At 44.2% G+C, this 27332-nt stretch overlaps 1 protein-coding gene across 1 annotated transcript in view; it reads left to right on the top strand.

Annotated features, from left to right (window-relative positions):
• Positions 1-27332, top strand: part of SERPINE2 (serpin family E member 2) — a 60351-nt gene that overhangs the window by 12340 nt on the left and 20679 nt on the right. Inside the window, exons 2-3 of the mRNA XM_032354976.1 lie at positions 23361-23641; positions 26437-26664. Coding sequence (XP_032210867.1) covers positions 23383-23641; positions 26437-26664 — 487 coding nt within the window. The 5' untranslated portion in view covers positions 23361-23382. The remainder of the gene's footprint in view (positions 1-23360; positions 23642-26436; positions 26665-27332) is intronic.

Genomic DNA, 27332 nt, shown 5'->3' with positions numbered 1-27332 from the left:
ATTGAATGCCCATGAGTACAAGACACTTGAGAATGTAAAACTGCATGAGAGCTGGGTCTCTTCCGGGGCAGGCACGCAAGGCAAAAGTGCCAAAGTGATTACTTAGTCAGTCATTAAAAGGCATCAAAATGTATAATTTTTCTCTGTGAAAAGAAGTGTTTTCTAATTTGAGAACTCTGTGCGTGAATACAAAAGGAAAAATTTTCCCCAGAATCATTCCTCAGGGTTGCTAGATTTTAGGGGCCTTTCAAAGTCTCCCATTTGCAAAGATCATGATAAGTTCATTAGTCAGAGTTCACCAAAAGCCCTGGATGGATTAGATTAATGAATGAATCTTGGGAACAAAGGGAGAAGAGCACATAAGCCTGCCATCCCTTTAATCAGTATTTATTCTGAAGACTCATAGAGGTTGTACCATGCAAGAGGGTTAAAAAAAAAAAAAGGCACAGAATTAGAATACAGATTTAGTAATTATTCCTGAGGTCCTGACTTCTCAATTGCCTAATTTTGAATGCTGTGTTCATTAAGATAATGCTGATTGCTATAATAAATATTCCCAAATACGTACTGTGGCACAAACTTCCACTTGCATAATGCCCGAAATGGGCACGTCTGTTCCAAACCTGGTGATTCAGGGAGCCAGCCTCTTTCCACCTTCTGGCTCCACTTGATTTAGCAGGTGGTTTCCAAGGTCATGATGCTTGTCAGCGTCAAGCTGGTGGAAGCAGAAAGATCATAGAGGATTGCATATGGCGGCTCTTGGTGGGCCAGCTCTGAGAATGGCATATATCACTCCTGTTCCCGTTTCATCAAATACATTTCAGTCTCACGGACACTCCCACGTACAACAGAGGCTAGGAAGTGTAGCCCTAGCTCTGTGTTTGGAAAGGAGAAGAAATGGGTTTTCCGAGGAGATAGCTATTCTCAGTTAAATGAAGTTTCATGAAGACTATAAGCCACTTTAAAAAGTCACACAGTAACATGCCGTAACATGGCAATCATGTATGTATTTTCTTCTAAGAGGCAACTGTCCTGAAGGCCTACGAAAAGCTTCTTATGGCTTAGGAGAGGTTTTTTTCAGTGACAGCATGACACATAGATTTGAAAAGTGCTGTATCATAGGCAGCTTGGACAAAAAGAGGATGTGCTTGGGAAAGTTGTTAGACAACTCAGAGTGATGACAGGCTTGGAGAAGATGTTTGGGAAAACGCCGAGTAAAATTGCGTCATGGAAGGGGAGACCGGAAAGAAAAGTGCCATTTCTAGATCGTAATATACGTGATTCCGCATGTTCATGAAGTTTATTTAGTCAGGTTGACCAAAACTCAGGTGGGCGGGAACGGGAGGTGTTGGGGCTCTTCTCACTGGGAAAAAAGAGGTCTGTCTTAAATGGGAGCTAACCATCAACTCAAGCACATACGGGGATTAGAACTTAAAGAAGAAAAGACTTTCACCTTATGAGACAGGGTGTCTTCCCAGTGTGGGAGAGGGTCATCAGATACGCTGGGAACACCATGTGGGAGCCAAAGGAAAGACAAAAGCTCGGGAATGGGGTCAGTGCCAGTGCTGAGCTCTGACAGGAAATGAAAGGACCACGGATTGGACCAGGAAGAAGCAGGCGACAGGAGCAGCTCTGCCCTGTTTGGGAGAAGCCTCTGGCAGCATCTGACTTGTGGGCATATCCGTGTGGTTTTTTTGCTGTGTGATGTGGGCAGATTAGTCAGTCTTCTTGCCTCTGTGTTACCTCAGCTGTATCCGGAGGGGCTTATGTGAGATTCTGTGAGATGACATGTTCACAGGGCTGGGAACGCAGTAGGAGCTCTATAAATGCCCTTCCCTCCACCCATTTCCTGTGCAGCTACTCCCCGGCTCCGTTGTTAGTGAACGTCGTTTCCGTAGCTGCTTATGAGATATTGGGGATTCGGTTCTCCCCCATAAAATGTGACTTCATAACCAAAGAAGTGCAGCACCCCCCATCCCTAGAGATCCCTCCATGCAGTCAATGTCTTACAGCAGAGTTTAGGCTGAAATAAGGAGAACTTTCATTATGTCACCGATTTTTAATTCCAGAATTCCTTGTTCTTCTGCCTTAGCACTGGATGTGGGGAAGTAAAAAGCTGCTCTTGTGAGGAAAAGCTGTGCGATGCGTAAGAGCTGTCACGTTATTGCCCAGGATGGAGTCTTCTGTGATCCTCATAGCAACCTTCTGAGGGATATGGGAGAGGGGGGTTGTCATTGATTTTACAGATGAAGAAACTGAGTCACAGTCTATGCAGTTCAGCCAGTGCAATTTGTCCGCTGCGGGCAGGCCCGGGACTAGACTGTAGGCCCATCCCCCAATTGTGTTCATGCAGACGCAGGTTTCTGCTGTGAACTGGCTGAACATACCCCCTTCCAAATCCTTTCAGAAGGCATTAGCGGGGAGCTCAGCAAGAGAAATAAAGTCGGGCTAAAGGAAGAACCTCAGGACTTGGGTAGCTAAAGCCAAGTTTGGAATCGTGCTTCCCATCACGTCAGATGGTTTCTGAGCTTTGCAGAACTTTGCTCATTCCATGGTTGCTTGCCGGATATAAACATGTAAACATAGAGGGTTCATCTTTTTTAAAATATTACTTTGGGATTTTGTTTGTTTATAAACTCTTTGTACTGAAAGAAGTGAGCAGAGAATCTGAGATCATGGCAGAAGAGATTTTCTTAAAGTTATTAACTATTTTCTCTTATCTAATCCCATCCCTTATTCCCTCCTCCTAATTCAGAAGTATCTCCAGATCCTGTGCCTATAGTTACATGTATTGATTTCAGAAGATGTCTGCCTCAGATGATTTCCCCCCAGAAGTTAAAATGAGGGGACCAGGGAAGCTTACGCCCATTCCCAACCTCCCCTGCATGACTATTGCATTTGTAATAAATACCAAAAACTCGTTCTGAGAGATTTAGATGGGATTAGCCTGTTTGGGTCTCTTGAGCCACGCCTGGGTAAAGAGGGGGCTTACTCACCAGAACTAGACACAAAACTGAGGGAAGAGAGAGAAAAGTGTGCCCAGGTGTCACAGGATCACTTCTGGGGGCTCCCAAAACTTTACCTCAAAGCTGCCCCAGAGCCATCTGATGAAAAATGGAGCCTAATGGCTCTGTGTCCACAACCGAACCCATTAATACAACATCATTAATCTATTTAGAGGGAGGGTAGGAGAGATGCTGCCTGTCCATTTTCCCTAAGCCTTTCTTTCCTGAACTGTGTCCTTGAACCTCCCAGGGGATGGAGGTGGCTCTGGAGGCCGATGAAGCCATACTGCTCTCTTCCCGCCCCTTCTTCCTTCTCAGGCTCCTCAACACACGTTCAGCCCTTTCCTACCTTCCTCTTGTTTGCCTGGGAAAAAAAGATCATAAATAAGTACCCAGTGGTGCCAAAGGAATAAGGAAAACACAAGATGGGTCAGTGAAGGTTGTCGTATTTTATTTCCATGATGTCAGAGAGGCGGACTTTCTCAAGTGGGCTCCTCTGAGGTGGCCTCGCTTGGGGGGGAGGGGGTGCACAGTGTGCAGCACCAAGGAAAAGCTCAGATTCTGTCAGGAGCCACAGGAATGTTGCAGAGCAGAGAGGCTCACAGTTACCAGACTCATAAGAGATGGAAGACTGAGAAGATGGTCCTTTAGCTAATTAGCCTACTCCCCACTCTGACAGTCTTCCTAGAAAGCCCACTTGCCATGGGAAAGTTCTTTGCACATGGGACAATTGATGGTCCAAGTCCTAGAACTCAATCTGGGTCGGTTCCAAATGGCCTGTGGGGAAGTTCCTAGTCCGTCGGCACTGGAGGCTAAGTATTGTCAGCACAGTTCCCCACAGTAGATGCCTTCATTCTCAAGCAGCAGGGCCGTCTGTGTCTTAATTACAGAAAATATAAAACTTTAGCCCTTGGTGACAAGTTATTAAAAGAGGTCGATTTTGCATTTTTTCATTTTTTTCTAAATTCTATTGTTTAACTTTGTAGAACAAAAGCTAGGAGTTAAAGTTTGCATACCTGAGGAACAACACTAATTTGTGAGTGGTGCTGTCATTTATTGAATAAATATATATCGAGTGTCTGTTGTTGCTTTAAATTCCAGTGCTTGTGATTTTCTGATAGTTTGGTTATTACTTGTCGGTTGCCACCATTGCTGGTCACTCTTGTCTTGAGAGGGGAGGTTATGGCTACTTTTCTGGTTTTCATCTCGTCTGACTAATCTTCCCTATAGAGAGATACTGATGGTCAAATGCGGTGCTGTTGAATGTAAAATAAGGCTAACTAACACTTTTCTCATTTGCTTGGAAGTCTCAATACTACATACCAGGTCCACTTAGCTTCTTACTCCATTAAGTACTTCTGTCTCTGGTTTGCCCGTAGCTCTTAAGGTCAGACTGTGCTTTCCCTTCATTTTGTCATTTCTACCACTGTGACTTACTTAGGCCGCAGGACCAAGGAAACTCTTGTTGACTGAGAAAACGCATGAGCGTTGTGCAGAAATGGAAAATGATCGCGAATTTTGCAACTCCCTTTCCCCTGACTGGGCACTCCTTCTTTGGCACCTGTTACTCTGACAGCCCCTCTCATTAAGGCCACATACTCTGCTAGCCACCATTTGATCAACCATCAAGAATATTGAAGCATCCTTTCTCACTCCAGGGCAGTGCTGTGGGCACTGAAGAGATCGCAGTTTGGATTCCTGAGTGAAGGATGTTCTACACAGTCCCTTGCTCCTGGCAGGCATCTCACTGCCGTGTGGGGAGTTTTGTCTGGGCTGCAGAGATTTGAACCAGTCAAGTCTAAGAGTGTTTGTTTTCTCGGGGAAATGCAGCCCTATTAAAACTATTGTTTTTAAAGTCGCTGGGAGCATTAAAATCCTCAGTCATCAATTAGTAGTGTGAAAATGTAGAAGTGGTTGGGGCTTCAGGCAAGCAATATTGACTTAAATGTGTAGGGCACTTTAAGACAGCTCTTGATTGTACATTTTAAAATAGGGAATGCAAATTGAAATTCCTCCTGGGTGCTTTAAATCATGCATTATATGTGCAGTATTTTCAATTAGCTGCAGAAAAAATATGTTCCGTGTGGCTCTATTTTTACAGCTGGGAATTGCTCTGAGAACACAATTGACTATTTCATACATGTGAGATTTATTTAAATGACTCATGGGGCATTTGCAGTTTAACCAATAATTGAAAATATTGTTGCAGTGTGGCAGGTAAAAACTAGGATGTCATTTTGCATTCCTGAAGTGGTACTCCAAGCTCAAGCATTACGTTAGTCAGAGGGGTGGGCGGTGGACAGGAAATATTGAGATTCGGTTCTTCACATTTCATTCCTGGGCTGTGCCACACCACAAAAAGACCAAGGGTGCTTGACTCTCGGAGAGTTCTGTGGGTTGTGCTTTCACGAAAGACCCCAACATGAAGGCATTACCTTATTTCTCTCTTTTGTTTGCATATACCAGACACAGACAGATCAGGTCAGATAGGGGGAACCCCAGCCTTCCCCCAACTCTTCTCTTACCTCCCATTCCTTCCCCACCATGCTTTGCCAGCCATCTGGTGATATCAGACATCACCTATAGTGCTGATGCAGAAAGCTAAGTTGACGCTCAGGATGGACCAGCCAACCTCCCTGTGGTTGTTTATAAACGTTACTGGGGATTTAGAATGCAGGTTCTCACTGAAATCATGTTGTAAATGGTGGTTAGCTGATTGTTAGAATGCATTATTGCTCAATGTGATTTGAAGTATGGGTTAGTTAGGTATTTTGTGGTCAGCATTAAAGTCCTAACCACCAATTTTTTTAGTTTTTCTCTGGATCGGTGGTTCTCAGCCAGGGTGAGCCTCCCTTTCACCTCAGGGACATTGGTCAGTGTCTCCGAACATTTGGTTGTTGCACTTGGGTGGCTGCTGTTACTAGCATATAGTGGGGAGAGGCCAGGGTTGCTGCTGAACACCTGCAATACACAGGACAGTCCCTCCCAACAAGGAATTATCCTGTTCAAAGTGTCAGTAGTGCCCAAGTTGTGAAGCCTTGCTCTAGAATTCCTTTTAAAAAAAAAAAAAAATGACTTCCCCCAATACTTTAGAATACAGCCTGCTCCTAACATGGTAGTTTCTGTAATTAACATTAGCACATAAAGGGAGTTAAGGTCATGGTTAAAAACTTGGCTCTTTCATCAATGCCTTGACACATTGAGCTCCTCAGTGTCCCCTTGTGCTATGTTGGATGCTGGGGCAGAGTAGTGAACAGGACAGACATGGGCTCCCCTCACTCACAGACACAAAGAGAAGGGGAGATGACAAGTGTTCCAGTCAGGGGGAGCATGAGCATGGAGGCCTGAGGCTGGAAAGAGCCTGGCAGATCACGTGAACAGCTAAGAGGAAAGTGTGTCTCTAGAAGAAAGCCAAATCTGAACAAGGCAGGTCAACTCCTAGGCTGTGGGAGGGAATTTTATTTCATTGTAAGAGTTAGGGCTGCCATTAGAGGGTTTAACGCTGGTCTTGGTGCTGAGGGTCATGGCCAGGTTCCTGGTCAGCAAGGTCACTGGGGTCGTACAATGAGTTGAGTATAAGAGACTCATGTTCTATTCCAGGAATGCTGGTGGCTTGACTCTGGAGGCAAAGGAGGTGGAGAGAGTAGACCGTTCAGAACTGTGTCAGAGGTAGAGTGGTAGGGTTTGTTGATGATGGGTCAAACCGGGAAGAGAAGGATGAAGGGTAACTCGCACACTTTCAGCTTAGATTCTTGGATGGATGGGGTCCTGCACCAGCTGGGTTCTAGAACCTGGAAGTACAGCAGGTTTAGGAATGAGTGTGTACTCTTTCCTCCCATCTTAGAATTTCTATGAAAATGGGTGAGGGGACTTCTATGTGTCTTTTTACTTACTACGAGTCAGCCCTGCTTACTAAATGTAAGGTATTTCTCCTGTAGTACCTCTGTTCTCTGCTTACCATCATAATGGGCTTTCCACTGTAGCTCAGAATTCTTTCTAAATGGCTTCTTTGGGGGAAATTATCAAGCATTTTCTATATTAGATGTTTTTCTATCTAAGCAAGCGGAACAGAGAGGAGAGTCAGCTTACCATCAGACTTATACCACTGAGACTTTCAGCCACTAACGCAGGTCTCATCTGGCTTCACCACACTAAGAATTTTTCAAATTGTTTTAATCTAATCCCACCCTATTTCAGTTTTAGCCAGAAGGAAAACATTTTATCTTATTCTTGAGCCTGGCAGTCTTGGAAAGAGCACAAGGAAAGTCCCCAGAGCCTGAGTCCCAGTCAAAGTCACCCAGTGACCATCAGTCATTTCCTGACCCCATCACCAGGGCCATTTTTGGAAGCTGCATGGACCCTAGCTGCTGCCCCAAGAGCACAAGGCTACCTTCCCCGAGGACTTGTGACCAGCTGTCATGCTCTGATAAAGTCACATATTAGATCTTTGAATTCCTCCTCCAGCAAAGAAATGAAGGAAACAGCCCACCACTGAAAAAAGACCGCAAGCAAATAGAAACATTGGCTTTTAAATTTTTGTTTAGATTTTTTAAAATTGGAAATTGGAGATATTTTATGATTGAGAGAACTATGAAGATAGGTTGGCATGAGGACCTTAAGAGGCTGAGGAGAGACCCAAGGACTCTTGAGCTACCACGGTGATGGTAGTAAGTGGCAGTAATGGCAAAGCCAGCTTTGGTAGAGCCCTTAGTATCTTCAAGAACTGTCTAAAGAACCTGAGATGTGCGCCCTTTTTTATTCTCCACAACAGCTCATAAGGCAAGACTGCTATTATACATACCTATTTCACAGATGAAGAAACTGAGGCACGGTAATGTGAAGTACTTGTCAAAAGTCATGTAGTTAGGGCGCCTGGGTGGCTCAGTGGGTTAAGCCGCTGCCTTCGGCTCAGGTCATGATCTCAGGGTCCTGGGATCGAGTCCCGCATCGGGCTCTCTGCTCAGCAGGGAGCCTGCTTCCCTTCCTCTCTCTCTGCCTGCCTCTCCATCTACTTGTGATTTCTCTCTGTCAAATAAATAAATAAAATCTTAAAAAAAAAAAAATTAAAAAAAAATAAATAAAATTAAAAAAAAAAAAAAAAAAAAAAGTAATGTAGTTAATTGGTAACGGAGCTGGGATTTGAGCTTGGGTGGTTTGTCTCAGGAGCCTGCAGAGGCCAAGAAGATTAATCAAAGAACTGTGAAAAGTCATAATCATGCAAAAACATTTTTTTTTTAAGAATATTGAGTTTTTCTTAGCATGTTTGCCATGTTGGGAAAAGAATTAAAGTAAATTTAAAAAAGATGTCTTCAGGTGCATTTGTTGCTGACAAACATTTTTAGGTAAGGTTTTTTGTTCTTTCCTTTTTTTTTTTTTTTACTTTTTATCTTGAGATAGTTGTAGATTCATATGCAGTCATAAAAAATGATACAGCGAGATCCCTTGTACCCTTTTCCTAGTTCCCCTAATGCTAATATGTTCCATAACTATACACAATAGTAAATAGCGCAGCTAGGAAATCGACATTGGTATAAGCCATTCATCTTACTCAGGTTTCTGCAGGCACTCATTTGTGTGTGTGCACACTTACTTGTCTGCAGTCTTATCACGTGTATCACCACCACAGGGAAGATAGCAAAGAGCTCCATCATAAGGACCCTGCATATCACACACCCCCCACACTCCCAGCCTCCCTAGCTCCTGGTAACCACTAATATGTTCTCCATCTTTATAATTTTTTCATTTTAAGAATATTTTTATATTTTATATATATTTTATATATTTTTATATTTTTATATTTTATGGAATCATGTGTTATATAACCTTTTGGGAATTGACTTTTTTTTCACTTACCATAATTCCCTTGAGAGCCATCCAAATTGCTGAGTGTACCAGGAGTTCATTCCTTTCAAGCTGAGTGGTGTCTCCTGGTGTGGATGGGCCACAGTTTCCTTAAGCATCCACCCAGTAAAGACCACGTTGGCTGTTTCCAGTTTGCAACTATTACAAATAAAGCTGCTATGTACATTCGTGTACAGGATTTTGTGTGAACATGAGGTTTCATAAATGTGCGAGTCTGCTGGATTGTATGATTAAATGCATGTTTAGTTTTGTAAGAAACTGCCAAACTGTTCTCCAGAGTTTGCTGCACCATTTTACATACCCACCAGCAGTGTGTGAGTTACCCAGTTTCTTTGCCTCTTCTCCAGCATTTGGCATTATTACTAACTTTTATTTTGGCTGTTTTAATAGGTGTGTAGTGATGGCCCATTGTAGTTTTAATTTGCATGTTCCTAATGGCAAATGATGTTGAACACCTTTTCATGAACTTATTGACCATCACTATATTCTCTTCAGTGAAACATTTATCCATCTCTCTGTCCAGTTTCTGATTGGACTGTTTGATTTTTCTTTTAATGTTGCATTGATAGAGTTCTTTATGTATTGTAGATACTAGTCCTTGGTCAGATACGCAGTTTCCAAATACTTTCTCCCAGTATGTAGCTTGTCTTTTCATCAACCTCACAGAGTCTTAGAGCAAATATTTTTAATTTTGATGAGGTTGGTTTATCAGTTTTTCCTTTTTTGAGTCATTCTTTTAGTATAAAGTCCAAATAGAATTTTGATTCCCGTCTTTCCTAATGCAGTGGTCTAATTGTTGAGAAAGAAGGCAGGGGGACAGGATGGACATTGGAGCATGTATGTTTCTTCCAGCTCCTGTCTAATTTGGTCTCTGGTGTGTCATGAGCAGGTTGTCACATTTATGGCCCCAGAGAAGACCCCGTCTTAGAAACACTATAGGAGGAGGATAGTGTGCAAAGAATGGTATTTCCAGAGTCTCAGTTTCCAGAAAAATTTATGATACCTCCTAGCACAAGACTTTTTTGCAATTGAGATCTTCTGTCTGGAACATTCCTTCTGGCCCTCCTTTGTGTCCCCCTTTGTCCCATCATGTCTATCTCACACTCTGATGGCCCCACTATGCGGCCCTTCCTCAGAGCTCCCCCTCAGCCCTGTTGACATTCGGAGCAGACAACTCCTTATTGTGCAGGGCTCTCCTGAGCCTTGGAGGATGTCAATCAAGATCTTTGGCCTCTGTCTTCTAGAGGTCAGTATACCTTTCCCCAGTTGTGACAACCAAAAGTGTCTGCAGATGTTCCCTGAGGGACACACCTGCTCAGGCTGAGAACCTTGGCTCCAAGCCCTCAGTTCTGGGAGAGTAGGTGCTGAGTCTGTCTTGTTCATGTTCTCACCTTGGCACCGTGCCTGTCACACTGGTATCCACTAATGTTTGTGAGAAGTAAGTGGACAAAATGTAGCTACTGTCAAACCGTTCTTTATCTGGCAGCCTTGGAAATCCCACCCTGACTGTAAGAGAACCAAGTTGTGAATATGAGCCGTAGAAAACTAGAGTCCTCTCTACACAGAGGAATATGGGCTTCCTTGTCCTTCTGCCCACTGGCTGAGATGAGGATGCATGCGTCTTCCAGTTCCTGCCTGATTAAAGCCCACATCCTCTCCTAACACCGCCGATGCAGGGGCCCTCACAGCCACTCACTCTAGACCTCCTTCTGAGAAAAAGAGGGTGTCCTTGCAGACAGGACAGGAGCTCCTACAGGTGGCATTTGTGGGTAATGTGGTGCAGGGCACTCTCGGAGACCCAATTCAGCATTCACCTGCTGGGTCCCCTTTTCCTCTAGCTGAGCCCTGCTCCCTTTTCATGAGGCAAGGGAGGAAAAAAGGGGTTTGGGCTCCATTTTGCTTAGCAAAGCACATAACCAGATATAATTAGTGCAGAAAGTTCCCAGGGAGTAAGTACAGTGGCCTTAAGAATAATTTAGGGTATGTGTGAGTGATTTAGGTTTTTCTCTCTGTACCTGGTAGTTCTGCTCCCTGGGCCTGAATGATAGAGCTGGCCGTGGCTTAGCAAAAAGCCTGCAGTGGGGGTGGCTGGAGGGGAAAGCAGGCAGCCATTGAGGAGGACAAAGCCTGGTTAGGTCACCCCGGCTCCCTGCTTCTGCTTCATGGGGAGGCTGTCAGGGGTCCCAGAGGCTGCACAGCATCGGGAAGCTTGGGGACTCACCCTTTCTCCTGTGGAGGAGCCAGTGCCTGGTGGAAATGCCTTCCCCGATGCTTATGGCTCAAAGCTTTGTGTGACATGGGCGTCCCCATACCGCCCGCCACAGAACTTCTGTACAACAGGCTGTAGGTGAAGGTGCTTCGATGGGATGGACCAACCACCCAGAGCTTTAGATACTAGTAACACAAACCTTCCCCACTGGGATTCGCAGAAGGGAAGCCACTGGATTCCCTCCTCTCCCACATGGAAAAGGCTCAGATGGAGAATCCTCGGGAAAGCCGCCATGACAGTTGGTGTCCGTGCAGTTGTTGCTGTAACAGGAAACCATCTTTAACTTCAGGCAGAAGCCTTGATTCCAAATGAAGGAAAGTCAGTGTGTCACGGCATGATAGTGTTGGGGGGTGGGGTGTGCTTTCTTGTGCGCTAGCCAGGTTCTCCCCCTTGGCACTAACACACACAGATGATTCCTTGTGTGGGGTGTTGTCTTGCACATGGTAGATGTTTAGCAACATCCCTGACCTCAACCACAGGATACCAGTAGCACCCCTCCCAGTCATGACCACCCAAAATGTCTCCAGACATTGCCAAATGTCCCCTGGGGGAGTAGTGTCACCACCCTCCCAGTGGAGAAACCACTGCATTAGAGTAACAAACATTCTGTTCAATTCTTGTGCCTCGTAAAGCTGTGGTCACTTGTTTACTCCTAGTATTTGATGATTTAAGCGCAGGACAGAGAGGTAGAAAGAAGGCAGTTTTTCTTCTTCTTTTTTTTTTTTCCCTTTGGTTGACCCTTTAAACTCCATCACAGGACGCAGAGTGACACATTGGCTGAGTGTGTCCATTTTCAGATGTGTCTTCACCACCCACGATCTGGGCAGGCTCTTTAATTTTTCTGGGCTTCCGTTTTTGTCCTCTATAAAGTATAAATACTAATGTCTATGAAGTTGAGGATTCAGCTAGATGTTGAATGTGTAAAATTCTAGGTAGGGTGTCTGGTGTATAGGAGACCTTCACTGAATGATGGCCATTATTCTTGAGTACTTAAGAATGCACTCCACAAGTTGTTTTGTTGTTTTGTTTTTTTTAAGAGAGGAAGGGAGGAAGTGCAGAGGCAGGTTGCAGAGCAAGACGGAGAAAGAGAATCTTAAGAAGGCTCCATGTCTGATGCGGAGCCCAGTGTGAGGCTTGATCTCACCACCCTGAGATTATGACCTGAGCCGAAACCAAGAGTTGGATGCTTAACTGCCTGAACCTCTTGGACCACCCCCTGTACTCTACACGTTTTAAGCAAACTGGAATTTTTTTTTTCTTTAATTAGCACTAACAGTTGCTGCTGCTACTTAAAATAGTGGCTGGAACAGGTAATTTCCATTGAGCTACAATGTGTTTCATAAATATTGAGTTCCTGCTCTATGCCAGGTATTATAGTAAATGCAGGGAATAAAAAAAAATTAATAAACTGTTAATCCCTGCCTTTAAGTACCTAATTGGCAGATTCAGCTATATAAATGTGTCAAATCATGTTCATCAAAATAGAGCCATCACTTACTTAAAAAAACTTGCTGTGCCGTGATCTGTGGGCTGGAATGGGGTATGACATGCATCTAAGTGTATATAAAGGGATCCCACTGTATTTCTCAACTTTCTCCCTTTCCATAACTACCATTTTAATTCAGTTTTCTATGATCCTGTGACTTAACCACTGTTCTCATGCTCTGTAGTCTTCTCTGCTGTCCCTTACTATACATTTCAGCTGGTCTAAGTTCCCACTGCTGTGGTTTTATAAACAGAAAAAGGGATGCTTGTTCTAAAGTGATGTGTTAAAAATAAATAAATTAATAAAATAAAATAAAATAAAGTGATGTGTTCACTGTAGAAATTTTGAAAAATACAGAACAGTATAAAGAATGATAAACTCCGGGGCGCCTGGATGGCTCAGTGAATTAAGCCTCTGCCTTCGGCTCAGGTGATGGTCTCAGGGTCCTGGGATCGAGCCCCCCATCAGGCTCTCCGCTCAGCAGGGAGCCTGCTTCCCTCTCTTTCTGCCTGCCTCTCTGCCTACTTATGATCTCTGTCAAATAATTAAATAAATAAATAAATAAGTAAGTAAATAAATCTTATTTTAAAAAAAGTAAAATAAAAAAGAATGATAAACTCCTCTTCCCACCACCAGAATAATTACGTAGATAATATCTGGATATCTATCTTTCTAGTCTTTTTTTTTTTCCCCTTGTGGTGTGTATTATTTTTACATAGTTGATTATATCGTCGTTTTCCTTTTCCCATTAGGATATATCCAGAGTCTATTACCGTATCTTCAAATTTTTTTCCAGTATAGTTTCTCAGCAGCTGGTTGATATCCTGTTGGGTGAATGTCATGAAGTGACCCTTGTGCTCTCCCAGACGTAGCCCCTGAGCCAAGGAGAGAGTGTGAATGATTCATTGAGGAAGTGCTCGGGGGTGAAACAGTAAGAGGGTGGTGGAAGTGGGAATTGCAGAAGAAACAGCTGGCTAGGGAGTGATAGTAGCACAATCCCATGTGCACAATCCCACGGTCCTCCTTCAGGTGGTCTCTGCCACCTGGAGAGTGGGGGGTGGGGGGTGGGGGAGGTAGCAAAGGAATGCTGTACTGAACTCCCAGCCACTTAAGGCCCGCCAAGAAAATGGGCTCCAACTCCCAGAAGCAATCTGCTGCTGCAACAGGTGCAAATATTGGCAACAAAGCACACAAAGCTGGTAAAAGGTTACCCACAGGGTCTCCTTCATTGAAAACTGAGATCACAATGATCATTGTTATTCCAGTTATTTATTGCAAAGACTGTTGCAGTGATTCTGCTCTTAGAAATAACTCCACAGGGGGCCTGGGTGGCTCAGTGGGTTAAGCCTCTGCCTTTGGCTCAGGTCATAATCTCAGGGTCCTGCTATGAGCTCTGCATCTGCTCAGCAGGGAGCGTGCTTCCCCCTGCCCCCACACCCTCTGCCTGCCTCTCTGCCTACTTGTGATTTCTCTCAAATAAATAAATAAAATCTTTAAGAAAAAGAAAATGAATGAATGAATGAACTCTACAGTAGACATTTTTAGGCCCAAACCTATTTGATTATTACCTTCAGATTGATTAAAAGAAAGAGTATTACTGTTCTGATAGGTATATACATTTTTAAGGTTATGCATACCCCAAATTGCCTTTCAAAAAGCTGTTTTGCTTTGTTTTGTTTTGTTGATTTACACTCCCAACACCTACTGATCATTTTTTTTTTTTACTAGCAACAACCTGGAGAGCATTGATTTCTGACCTATGAATTGAGGACCTGTAGACAACATTGGAGCTATTCTAAGGGGTCAGAAAAGTCATGTTGGTAGTCCAGCTTTGAGTAGAGATTGAATAAATAAGACCTCAAAATATGATTTTTGGAAATGTTTCTAGGTGCTGTTATAGATAAAAAGATTCTGTATTTCATTGAACTGTTTGTGAATTCATAGTAGTTTTTATCCTGTAGTTTCACAAGTACTTTTTAAAAACATAATTAGTTGGGAAATATCTGTAGTACTTGTTTATGTCTAAAGAAGGTACCTTGTTTTAAAGATTGAGAACCGCTGGTCAGCATCACTGTAACATCTTAGATTGTCTCTTGGCTGTCAATCAGGAAATCACCCATTTGAACTCTTACATCTTAATGTGCTAATAAGAAAGTGTATAGAACTTGATACCATAAATAAATTAGACTTAGTGACCTGAGACAACAGACAGGAAAACATATCTCAGAACAAGTAAACGTTTTTTGGAACATACCCGCCTCCCCTCCCATCATAACGGAATGCCCCCATTCGCTTATAGAGACCAGGAAATACGCTAGCATTATCTTACTCTGCCTTAAAAATATGTTATAAAGATACAGACAGGGCTATATCAGAGTGGAAATTTTGTGTCTGACGCATTTTCTTAGCTTGATTGTTGACACTTTTTAAATTGCTATTGAAATAAAAATCAGTTTATTTCAGATCTTGAGCATTGAGGAAGACAAGGGGAAGGGAACGAACATTCACTGGGTACCACTCTGAGATGGGTACCATTATGTTAGTTACTGTCTTATGTTTCTGTTCGTGCTTACAGAATTCCCGTGGCCAGTACTGGAATTTGATTTCTAATGTAGTGTGGAGGAGAAAGCTGAGGTTGGGAAAGACTGTGACTTGCCCTGGATGTCTTGGTTAGTGGATGGTAAAATTGGAATTTGAACCTTGGATGAATTTCTCCTTACGCTTATAGGAAAATAGAATAAATGTCCCACAATCTTGTATTCTAAAAGATAGACAACTAACAAAGTCCCAATTGCATTCTTCTCCTAGCCTTTCCCTTTACCCCACAAGAGATTTCAGATAAATGATCTGTAGAGGAAAGGCACTTTTAGATGTCAGCTAGTACTTAACAAAATGTCTCTTCCAAGGAACCATTTAAACATTGTTGCCGTATATTTCACAGGCTGGAAATTTCGTTCCTGACTATTTTTAGGTTCCTTTTGGCTCAATTCATTAGTGTCACAGATCAATCAAGCAGTTTGAAGTGTGATAAAAATTTAAGAAAAAATTCCTCAGAGGTCTGTGAACATCTCTCAGTAACCTGAAAGAACATTTTAGAACCACCAGGCTGCTGTCGCGGTAATCAGTGGGCATTTCCTGTTTCCTAAGTTGTAAAGATGCTGATTCATTCTGCTAACACTCTGCACACTTCCAAGGGCATCACCATGCACTTCAGTGACGCTTGATCATCTGTCGTAAGAGAATGTGGTAGATATTAGTAAAATGAGGACAGATTTTGATGTGGAATCCTTTTCAGTAACATCAGCAGAAGTATGAGAAACCAGAGTCGTCCTCTTGCATTCATAGGACCATATTTAAGGCTTAATGTCAATTATTCGCACATAACAGCCTCTATTACTTTGCAGATCCAGCCTTAATCACCATGGATCACCTCCTCAAGTCCTTAGAAGGCCTCTTGCCAAACACCCTTCAGACTTAGACCTGTGCCTGTTGGCAAAGTACTGAAGGGCAGGCAGTATTTGGGCCTGACGGCTGGGCGGCACAGACTTAAGGCCACTTGGACAGCTGTCTTTGGCAACCTGGCACTTTTCCTTCACATTTGTTTCTCTGGGAAGAACTGGCAGGAGATGTCACAATTCCATATAACCCGATGTGCAGTTTTCCTCTGCGTGCTGTAGCCCCCGTAGAAGAAATGGTCCAGGGGCACCAGGGTGGCTCTGTGAGTTAAAGTTTCTGCCTTCAGCTCAGGTCATGATCCCAGGGTCCTGGGATGGAGCCCTGCGTCGGGCTCTCTGCTCAGTGGGGAGCCTGCTTCCCCCTCTCTCTGTCTCTGCCTGCCTCTCTGCCGGCTTGTGATCTATCTCTCTCTCTCTCTGTCAAATAAACAAATAAAATCTTAAAAAAAAAAAAAAAGAAGAAGAAGAAGTGGCCCCAAGGCAGAACAATATGGGGCCTTGGTTCTAAGAATCAGGAGCCTACAAACACAGAGACCAGAGGGATATCTCTGCACTTTCCCAGTCCAAGAGTAGCAGTCAGCCTTCATTGAAGAGAGGGAATGGTTGTCACTCCTTCCCACCTAGATAAACTGGGGGACTCTCCTTGTCATGCTGGATGACAAGGTACTCTCATTGTTTGGTTCCCACAAGCCATCAGGATGGCTTGTTTGATCCAGAAGACAAACTGTCTTCACATGAGGATGATCCATTTTTATTACCCCAGCCCAGCTTTGAATGTCCAGCTCTGTTCCCCATCTTTTTCTCATCTTTGGCCAGTAAGCAGTCTCTCTTTCATAATTTGAACTTTAACATCTGGCTGTGGTCCAGAGAGTGCTGTCAGTGGATTTTGGATTTTCCACATTGCCTGGGATTCCCACAGTTAATTTGGAGTTTATTTGGTGAGGATACTCAGATTGTCTCTAAATTCTGTCTCCCACTGAGGGGAACCAGAGCTCCTTCAGGAAGAGGCTGATTCTATCTAGGGCAGGAAGGGTGCAGAACGAACCCGGAACATCTTGTCAAAGGAGAAAACAAGGAAGCTCTTGAGACTATGAGGTTATATATGAGCTCCATCTGAAGAGGCTCATTGTGAGCATCAGAAAAAATAATAAAATTTCAGTGGATCAAGACCCTTTATGATAAGTTGAAAAACATAGGTTCATAATTATACTAAGCAAAGAAACTAAAAAAACCCTCTGATCAACTCTGAGATACAGGGTAACCAAATCCTCATTTTAAGAAGAGTCTAAGAAATGAATCACACATTCATCCTGCCCTTGCTATACATGAACCTCAGGATAAGGGAATGGGTTGGTTATGGAAAACGTCTTTTTATAGAAGTGTTCCAACTAATAAAGTTAGAACCGCAGTAGCATCATTTGGCAACCCTAATAAGTGCACTTAGGCAGTGATCATGAGCAGCTTATAACATCACAAAAAAGAGACATATGGCCACTTTCTCCTGCTTCCAGCACCCGCTACAACACCTCTGTGAAACATTTTTGCAAAAAAAGATACTTGAATCCGATCAGCCTCTACAGCAGAGGAGGCAAACCTTCTGTAAAGGGCCAGGTAGTGGATGTTTCTGGCTTTCGTGGCTGTATGGTCTCTGTTGTAAGTGGGCAACTCTTTTCAACTTGCTGTAAGAGCTCAGTGCAATCATGGCCAAAACAAAAAGTGTGAACAGGGTCTGGCCAGGAGTTTGCAGATCTCCACTCTGGGTCTAACTGTGAACTTACAGGAAGTACGGAAGGCAGAGCAACTTGTTAACCAGCAAGCATCACATGAACGCAGTTAGCAAAATCTAGACTGGGGGAAACTCTACAAGAGAAATAACCTGGCTTCTTCAACGATGGAGTTCAGAGGACGGCACCTGGGTGGCTCAGTCGGTTAAGTTTCTGCTTTCGGCTGAGGTCACAATCCTGGGAAATCCTGGGATTGAGCCCTGCATCCTGCTGTCTGCTCAGTCTGCTTCTTCTTCTTCCTCTTCCTCTGACCCTCCCTTCTGCCAGTACTGGAGCTCGCTCTCTCTCTGTCTCTGTCTCTCAAATTAAAAAATAAATAAATAAATAAATAAATAAATAAATAAAGTTCAGAGGAAAAAGCTGAAGATAAAGTAACTGAGGTAAGATATTTTTAAAGGGCAAGAGACCTATCAACCAGTTGCAATGTGTGGACCTTACTTCAGTCCCAATTCAAATAAACTATTAAAAAAAACTTAACCACTGGCTAGATATTAACGTAGTAAAGAGTTACTATTTTTTGAGGGGGATAATGATACTGTGTGTTTGTGTGTGTGTGTGTGTGTGTATTCATTCCTTAGGTGTTGAAGATATTTTGAATAATATGATGTCTAGAATTTGCTTCAAGACAGTTGTTAATTTTAGAAGAAATAAAATAAGCCATGAGTTGATCATTAATTTTTTTTAAGATTTTATTTATTTGACAGACAGAGATTACAATCAGGCAGAGAGAGGAAGGGAAGCAGGCTCCCTGCTGAGCAGAGAGCTCCATGCGGGGCTCGATCCCTTGACCCTGGGATCATGACCCAGGCCAAAGGAAGAGGCTTTAACCCACTGAGACACCCAGGTGCCCCAAGTTGATCATTATTTTATAAAGGATGGTGGGTACTGGGGATTTATGTTTTTTTTCATATATGTAAAATCTTTTGTGACATGAAGATTTTGATACATAGATTTTATGAAATATACCACTTGAAACATTTTAGAGAATGAGAAGGGATGGAATATTTGCCAATTTAGTAGACAGTCCTGGGTCCTCCTAAAACAGATGTGAATCGTCAGAGGAGTCCTCCATCGTTCCCCCCAAAAAGTGTTCACATACATCTTATTTGTTACACTAAATAGAGCTGACAGCCTACTATTTATCAGCTGACCAGTATCACTTTATCTATCTTTTGCTCATGTCTTATATGTAAAGTAGGTTTTATTTTGTAAAAAAGACAATTAGGTTGAACATAAGCGACATCTTTTGTGACCCACTGGATGAATGTGCCATTGTTGGATCAGTTAGCACCGATTCAGTGCAGGAGTCTGGTCACAAGCTTGCACAGCCGGGAGAGGTGATGTGAGTGGTGGCAACGGTGGACAGGGTGCCTGGGAGTGGAGGAAGCTTGCACCACAGCCCCAAGCGGTGGTTTGGTTGCTGTGCAAGGCGTCTGCCCTAGGAAGGAGAGCCCAGGGTTACCAAGGTCCCACTTGTTTTCATTTTTCCTGAGAATAACTCCAAATCTAGATCACATGTGACATCTTCCAAATTGTAGCTGCTTAAAATATTCTTAGAGTGCCTTTTATTCCAAACCAAACACGTGGGCATTGAGCAGCTGGGTTAGTCCCATGCGTCAACCTCTGATTCAGTGACTACCAGTGATAAGGCTCTAAAGAAATCCCCATAGCCACTAGGGTTTTAGAGTCCCAGGGCCCTACTTTCTGTGAGCTTCCAGTCTAGTTGGGAGGGAGAAGCACACTTGAAAAACAAGATGGAAGGTACAGTTAGGAAATACTGTGGAAATTCAGAGAAGCGAGTAAATAGAGGCATCTGGGACAATCTGGGGAAGCCTCCCACAGGCTGTGGATGGAGTTGGGGGACCACAGGCTGTCACCAGGTGGCGAGATAGGGACAGAACCAAAGACCAAGAGACCCAGGCCTAGAACCTTTAAGAAGACAGTTGGCAGGTTTCACAGACCAGTGACTCTCCATAATCTGCCCATGAAAAATTTTTCAGGCCAGGATAATGTCCTGAACAGTTGGGTGAGCGCAGGCAGCAAATAACTGAACGCATACCCTGAAATTCAGCGGAGGGTTTGAGGATTTGAGTTGCAAATCTGAGCATCGCCTGTGTGGACGTGACTGTTGAAGGGATGGCGTCTGTGGAGGGCGTGTTTCTCTAATGTCTGCCCTTGGGAAGGGAGACGGTGTTCAACGTTAAGGATATGCTCTGGATCTGGCATTTGTAAAACCACCAACTCTGGCATTTACTACTCTGAATCTCACTTGAAGCTCAGAGCCATGCCTAGTTCCTGCCCAGACAGACATCCCCCACACTGGAAAGGAAAGCTTGGAGTAGGAGACACTGGCGGTACCCGGGGAAAGAGAATCCCACATCTGAAAGGTTATGCCTGTGGTGACAGCTTTATTTATAGGTTTATGATCTCCCTCCAGTGATGGCCTCCACCAGAGTCTTGGAGTGTGTGTGTGTGTGTGTGTGTGTGTGTGTGTGTGTGTGTGTGTGTTTTACTGTTATGAAAAGATTATTCAAGAAATGGAAACATTTAAACAGATTTATGATCTTCCATACCAATGCTCTACATTTGGGCAACAGCTTTATTCCTTCTCTCTTATTTGAAAATTTCAAGTGTAATTTCTCCTAAAAATAAACAGGAGGTTACTATGTTCCTCCCATAATGAGAATCTCCTCATCGTAGAGAGTAAGCATTTTAGAGCCTGATTAACTTCAGCAGATACTTCATGTAAATGAGTGTCTATTTGGATATGAATATGTATCAGTTAAGAATTTCATAAGCCAAAGTAATTTATGCATCAGCACCCGCTCTCCTGGCTACTGAACTTTGGAGAGGAGCGAAAGCTTAGTCTCAGACATGTACATAAGCCAGGTGGGCCTAAACGAGGGAACGTTTAGCCTAGGAAACTGAGGCCAAGAAGAAGTTATGCCCAGAACATCAATCAAAAATAGCTCCGATTCCAAGTTCTGCACAGCTCTGACACTGTCCCGGTGCACTGTTAGGAAACTGCACATAGACCTCTCTCAAAAAACTTCCCAAATTTAAGAATCCAAGAAAAACACCCAAGGCAGTCTTCCCCCACTTCATAATGAAACTGTTCTTTTAGCAAAAAAAAAGTCCTAACGAAGCAAAATTCTGCTAAATAAGATGGCTCTTTATTTGCGAGACGATCTTTGCTGACTCTGAGAGGTTGGCACTGTTAAATGTTTCTCTTGTTGATCCCCTCTGCCTCTTTCATAGTTGTCTACACAAACCTTTAGCATGTGGGTGAATCAGCTTGAAGCAATCAGAGGCAAAACCAGTTTGATGTCCTTTCTGAGTGTGCACATTCAAATATTTTATTCAAACAGTTGCTAATCCAGGAGGATTGCTTTGGGAGGCTTGGGGAGTAGAGAGCAGGCATACGGGATACTGTCGGAATGGACTCTAATGCGAGAATCAACAATTCAGATTGATGAAGAGCTGGCACTTGTGACCGGACTTGACCATTTGTAACAAAGATTGTGCACATTGTTTTAGACTTACGGCTTTGTGGCATAGTAAGTTTTAAAGAGGAAATTTATTTCCAGAGGGAAGGAAGGCTAATTTTTAGATGAAATGAGTAAAGCCTTCACAGTCAGCCTTTGGAAGCTCTCCAATGTCCAGGAGACTGAAAGAAACTCAGGGGATTGTCATGGTATTAGAGACAGTCCTAGGTGCCAAAGTCAAAATAGGCCACGCTGGCCATAGGGGAAAGCCCCAAGTAGGAGCGTATGTAGGTCACTTGCATGTTTTGAATTTAGACAGACTGTCTTAACACAATTAATGATTTGACAAGTAAGTCCTGGAGAAGCTCTGTATGTTCTAATTTTTTTTTAAATGTGGTTGTTTCACAACATATGAGAAAATTGCAACATCACCTTGAATGATGGTCTTAGTGATAGGTCTTGTGGCCCTGGGTTGGGGGGCGTGGGCGCAGTGGGGGACTCTGCACTGAAAATGTTTGAAGCTCACTGTGCAGCTGAGGACTAAACTCAATCACTTTCTCTGTCACGCTCAATAAACATTATTTTGATGCAGTTAAAAAATAATTAACAAAAACCGAAAATATATAAGCCATCAGGCTTAATCCCACATGTATTTATTGAACCTCTACTATGACCTGGAGTGGGAAGCAGGGCAGATGCATAGAAAGGTAAAGACAAGGAAAGCCAATTTTACCTAATGCTCCTGGTACCCTTTTCTTTGGAGCACAGACACCTACTTTCCCTGGACTCTCCTCTTTCGTTTTCTTTGAAGACACTACGGGTCTCCCACTTGTACATGCGCACTCCTCTGGGAACTTGTGCTTCGCAAAGTTCGGGTCTCCAAGGGAGGAACCAAATTAGCCCCGTCAGGAATTCTGCTTTTGTTTTGCTGACTGCCTCCTTTAAGCTCTTATTTAATGAAAGTATTTGCTTTTCTGTAAATACATGTAAATTTCCTACCTCTTACTTGTCACAGCCAAAGGAAGCTCAGTAAGTGGTAATCAAGGAAGAAAGCATATTTCAGACAAATCACTGTAATTGAGTAGTACCATTCTCACAATTGACAAATTGACCAATTGTTCCGCCCTAGTGTAGATTTAAGGATACCATTTAAGTTTATTTTAATTAACAAGCCCTCAATTAAGAAAGTAATGTGCTTAGAGTAAAAAAAAAAAAAAAAAAAAAATTGAGGACAACAGGTTTTAAGATAGTCATAGCGACCCGAGGGATTCACTCTCTTTTTTTTTTTAAAACCTTCCTGTGGTTTCTTGTGACCCTTAGAAGAAAATCCAAGGACCATATACACTGGGGTATCTGGGCCTTAGGGGTCTGGGCCCTTCTTCCTCTTCATGTCCTCCCCCAACTCCCTCCTTGGTGGCCACATGCTGGGCGGGGGGTGGGGGTGGGGGGGGTAGGGGGATGCTTCTTTGTCATTCAGGACTCATCCCGTGTTCCCATGGCCGAGATCTCTCTCATGTCCCTGCCTTGTCCTTCATTTGCAGGCACAGTGTTTTATCTGTTTTATCGCCGTGGCCCTGATCCCTCCCTGAAGTTACTTTATTGCTGACTGGCTGATTTTCTGTCTCCCTTCTACAGGGTAAACTCTGTTACAGGAAGGCAGGGGTCTTGCGCATCTATTTATAGTTGTATGCCCAGCGCTTCAAAAAGGGCCTGGCACACCCTAGTTCTCCATAAATACTGCTTCCATTGGATGAAGGGTAGTTCTAAGTTTGAATGGGGTCTGGCGTGTAGTTGGGAGCCTACTACGTGGAGGGTCCCTTCCTCTTCCTCACCCAGCCCCCTAACAAAATATGGCAAAAACTGATTTAATCTATGCTATTCTATTTTAAATGAATTAACAGGACACTCAGTTATACTGAGTACAGTGAATCATACCTAGATTGAATATAAAGTAGTCCCCGCAAAGGTGTTCATGAAGAATTCACATATTTTTTTTTTTAATCTGCTTTTTCAGGTCGCCCTTGCCGAAAGGAACCATGAATTGGCATTTTCCTTTCTTCCTTGTGGCCACAGTGACGTTGCCCTCTGTGTGCTCCCAGTTCAACCCCCTGTCTCTGGAGGAACTGGGCTCCAACACAGGAATCCAGGTTTTCAATCAGATCGTCAGATCCCGGCCTCATGACAACGTGGTCGTGTCCCCCCATGGGATTGCATCCATCCTGGGGATGCTTCAGCTGGGAGCTGATGGCAGGACCAAGAAGCAGCTCACCACGGTGATGAGATACAGCGTGAATGGTGCGTGCCCTGTGGGCTCTGGCCGCCGGGGCCTGGGGCGAGTTCTGCTTCCGGAGGGTTCTCTCTGGTGCCATTCTGGCACCCAGGGCCAACGTGGCTGTCCTGGAAGTCAGGAGGCCTGGATTCTGGGCTCTGTTCTATAGCCTTGGAGCTTTGGGTCAGTCACTTGGTCTTGCTACACCCCCTCACTCATCTCTAAAAAGAAAGCTTCCCATCTGCCCCACCTCCGTGGTGCATCATGGTTGTGAACACACTTTTTTTAAAGTTGGGAACTGGGGAGTTGGGTGGGTGGGTGTGGCCATGGACGGCAACACAGGGGAGCCTCCATCCTGTGTCTTTTTTTTTTTTTTTTCAAGTTTTTTTTTTTTTTAACTTTATTTATTTACTTGGGGGAGGGGGGGAGAAGCAGACCCCTCCTGAGCCAGGGAGTCCGATGTGGGACTCCATCCTGGGACTCCGGGATCATGACCTGAGGTGAAGGCAGATGCTTAACTGACTGAGCCACCCAGGTGCCCCTCCGTCCTGTATCTTAACTATGCTGGTCACCACATGAATCTGTGTAGGTGAGAAAAGTGCAAAGAGACACGCATATGCACACACACACACACACACACACGAATCCCTGTAAAAGGCATGCATTGTCTTTGAGTACTGTGAACTGTACCAGTAGCAGTCTCCAGGTCGTGTGCTGTAGTCCTACACAGTGTTAACACTGGGGAAACCGAGCAAAAGGCACAGGGGGCCACCCTGTTTATTGTTTTGCAACTTCCTGTGAATCTATCATTATTTCAAAATAAAAAGCTAAAAAAAAAATTTTTTCTTTTTTTGAAGTCAGGCCCAATGGAGAAGGTTTGAATTGTTGTTTTGAATGATCTGCATACACTTCAAAGTCTCCATCTCCTAGCACTGGTGCCTCGTGGCTCTAGCTCAGGTTTCGCCCCCCAGCACCCACCTTGCACCGACTGGCCTCTTATGCGTGGGCCGCGCTGAGGGAGAAGAACCTTGAGCACTGTGGGCCTGGCAAGTTCCTCTGCACCTCTTGAGTCTTTGCTGCTTTTTTTGAAAATGAGGGACTTGCTCTTTCCATGTTCCTCCACTCCTGCTAGCCTCATAAAGTTCTAAGAATCTTGACTGCATTGATGCCTTCGGCTGGAAGAGGAAGATGAGAGGGGCGGGCAGGGGTTCAAGAACTCTGTGCCTCGCTCCATGCCCTTCAGTGGCTGTGTTCAGTGTCACCTCCCAAGCTGCCAACCAAATGCATAAGCATCGCACTCTGTTTACACGGCCTTCAGTTTCACATGAGTCTGCAGTTGGATCACCCGTCAGAAGCGTGGAAGGACTCCGTACTTGAACACACCGTTCTGCCCCTTGCCTGGACACTCGGAAAACAGTTGGTGATTTGTAGCTTGACAGTGAATCACTGCTAGGATTTACAGCCCTTCCCAGCGCCATCCAGACCCTGTCAGCCAGTACGGTTCCAGCTCAGCAACTGGACTCTTGTTTCACACTGAGCCACACTCATGCAAAGCGATATTTCTAAAATTTTTGGCAGTGTTGCCTTTGGGTGGCTTCCTTACCCTGCCCCTATGTTCTCCTGAGTTATTGGCCGTTGTGTTGTGGAATGGGGCTGCAGGGAGCTCAGGGGAGCCCAAGTGGATTCTCAGGCCTTCTGAGAACTCAGGATAGCGATGCTCTTACTGAGGGCAGAGGCAGAACTGTCTGGGGCAGGGGAGGAAGAACTACGCCACTCTTTCCCTGGCGGGAGACCAAGGCATGTGGAGGAGGAGATGGTGTGGCCAAAAGGGACAGGTGCTGGGTCTTGGCCTCTGCTGTTCCCTTACTGATAAAGGGGACCTGCCCCACAGGACAGCATGAAAGTGGGGTCATGAGAAGCCAAACAAAGGGCCAAAGGGTCACCTCCCTGGGCCCCATGGCCAGCTCACCGTGCCCTTATTGAATGGGTCTGGAGAAGAGACACGGCGTGTGCCAGGTCGACTCTCCAGGAGACCATCACCGTGACCCCTGCAGGCTGTTTTAGAACAGTGTCATTTTGAAAGGACCCCAAGCGAGGAACCCAAGAATCTGCAATTCGAGCTCACTACAGAAACACATTTCATCCTTACAATTTATTTTCCTCTTCATGTTCTAAAACCAAATGGAGCATGTATGAATGGCTCGTGTAAAATAAAGCTACAGTGCCATAAAATTAATCCCCGTGCTTTTTGAGCTTGAGATCAGGTAAAAATCACACTGTTCTTGGATGGCAGCACCTGGTAATTTTTTATGGTCTTTCTAATGCTCATTTTATTCATTTTTTTTTTTCCAAAATAGAACAAAAAAGAAATCGCAGTGTTAAATCTTTGGCAGGAAAGAGCACCAAAGATTGTTAAGAAAGAAAAAGAATGAATTAGGAAGATTCCTTGGATTTATTCCACCATGGCTATGTAAGAAAGCACTTGCCAGTGTTCCTAGTGACCTGGCACCAAGAAAGTCTCCCAGGAGGAAGAGTTCTATGTGGGGAAGATGTTGACGTGCCTTGAATATGCTGTTTTGGTGCTAAAAGCACCACAGATTTTTAAGAACTACTAATAATTTTACTTAATTTTACTATTTACCCCCTTCCGCCTTCTTAACACAAGGCCACTGAGGAAGCACAACACTTGGTCTCTTGTTACTCACGCTTATCTCGTCTATACTGTTCTGATTTGCCATCCTAAGAAAGATATTTAAAAAATATATATAGCTTTTCTGAATTCTCGCTAAAATATTGCTGCATCTTTCCATTTCTCCTCTAGGAGTCGGTAAAGTGTTAAAGAAGATCAACAAGGCCATCAGCTCCAAGAAGAATAAGGACCTTGTGACCGTGGCCAATGCAGTGTTCGTGAAGAACGGCTTCAAGATGGAGGGGCCTTTTGTCACCCGGAACAAAGACGTGTTTCAGTGTGAAGTCCAGAACGTGAGCTTTGAGGATCCAGCCTCCGCCTGTGATTCCATCAACATGTGGGTTAAGAACGAAACCAGGGGTGAGTGGCCCTGGTTCCCTGGGAACGGTTTTGTACAATCTTGTATTTTGTGAATGGAAACACGAGGGGGACTCTGAGGTTCTAATGGGTCCCATGGCCATTCCATTGTGAAAGGCCTGGACTCAAGCAGGTTTCATGACTCCGTCCATATTCCTTCCCCTTTTTTAAATTTTATTTTTATTTATTTATTTTTTAATTTTTTAAGAAGATTTTATTTATTTGAGAGAGAGAGCATGAGCATGAGAGAAGAGAGGTCAGAGGGAGAAGCAGACTCCCTGCTGAGCAGGGAGCCCGATGTGGGACTCAGTCCCCGGACTCCAGGATCATGACCTGAGCCAAAGGCTGTTGCTTAACTAACTGAGCCACCCAGGCGCCCTTCCTTCCCTTTTCTTGCCACCACCACTCCCTGTGCTGTTCGGGACTATTCCCCCTGCGGCCCTGGCAACAGAGTAGAATTCAGCCGCGCTGACTCTTCCCCGCCCTCGCTACATCTCCTCCCTGGAGGCCTTGCCTGCAGGCCCAGGCCCGCTCTGAAGGTTCAGCTGCTCAGTCCTTCCCACATGAGCCTCTGCGACTGCCCCTTTCCACCTGCGAGATTCGGGATTGGTCTCCCTCCTTGCTTTCCTTCCTTCTTGCTGGCGTCCCCTCCGGGAAGTAGGTGCCTCCTC

Source organism: Mustela erminea, chromosome 8 (genome assembly GCF_009829155.1).
Source record: "Mustela erminea isolate mMusErm1 chromosome 8, mMusErm1.Pri, whole genome shotgun sequence".
NCBI lineage: Eukaryota > Metazoa > Chordata > Mammalia > Carnivora > Mustelidae > Mustela > Mustela erminea.
The sequence above is the reverse complement of the archived record's forward strand: the minus strand, read 5'-3'. Positions and strand labels throughout refer to the sequence as shown.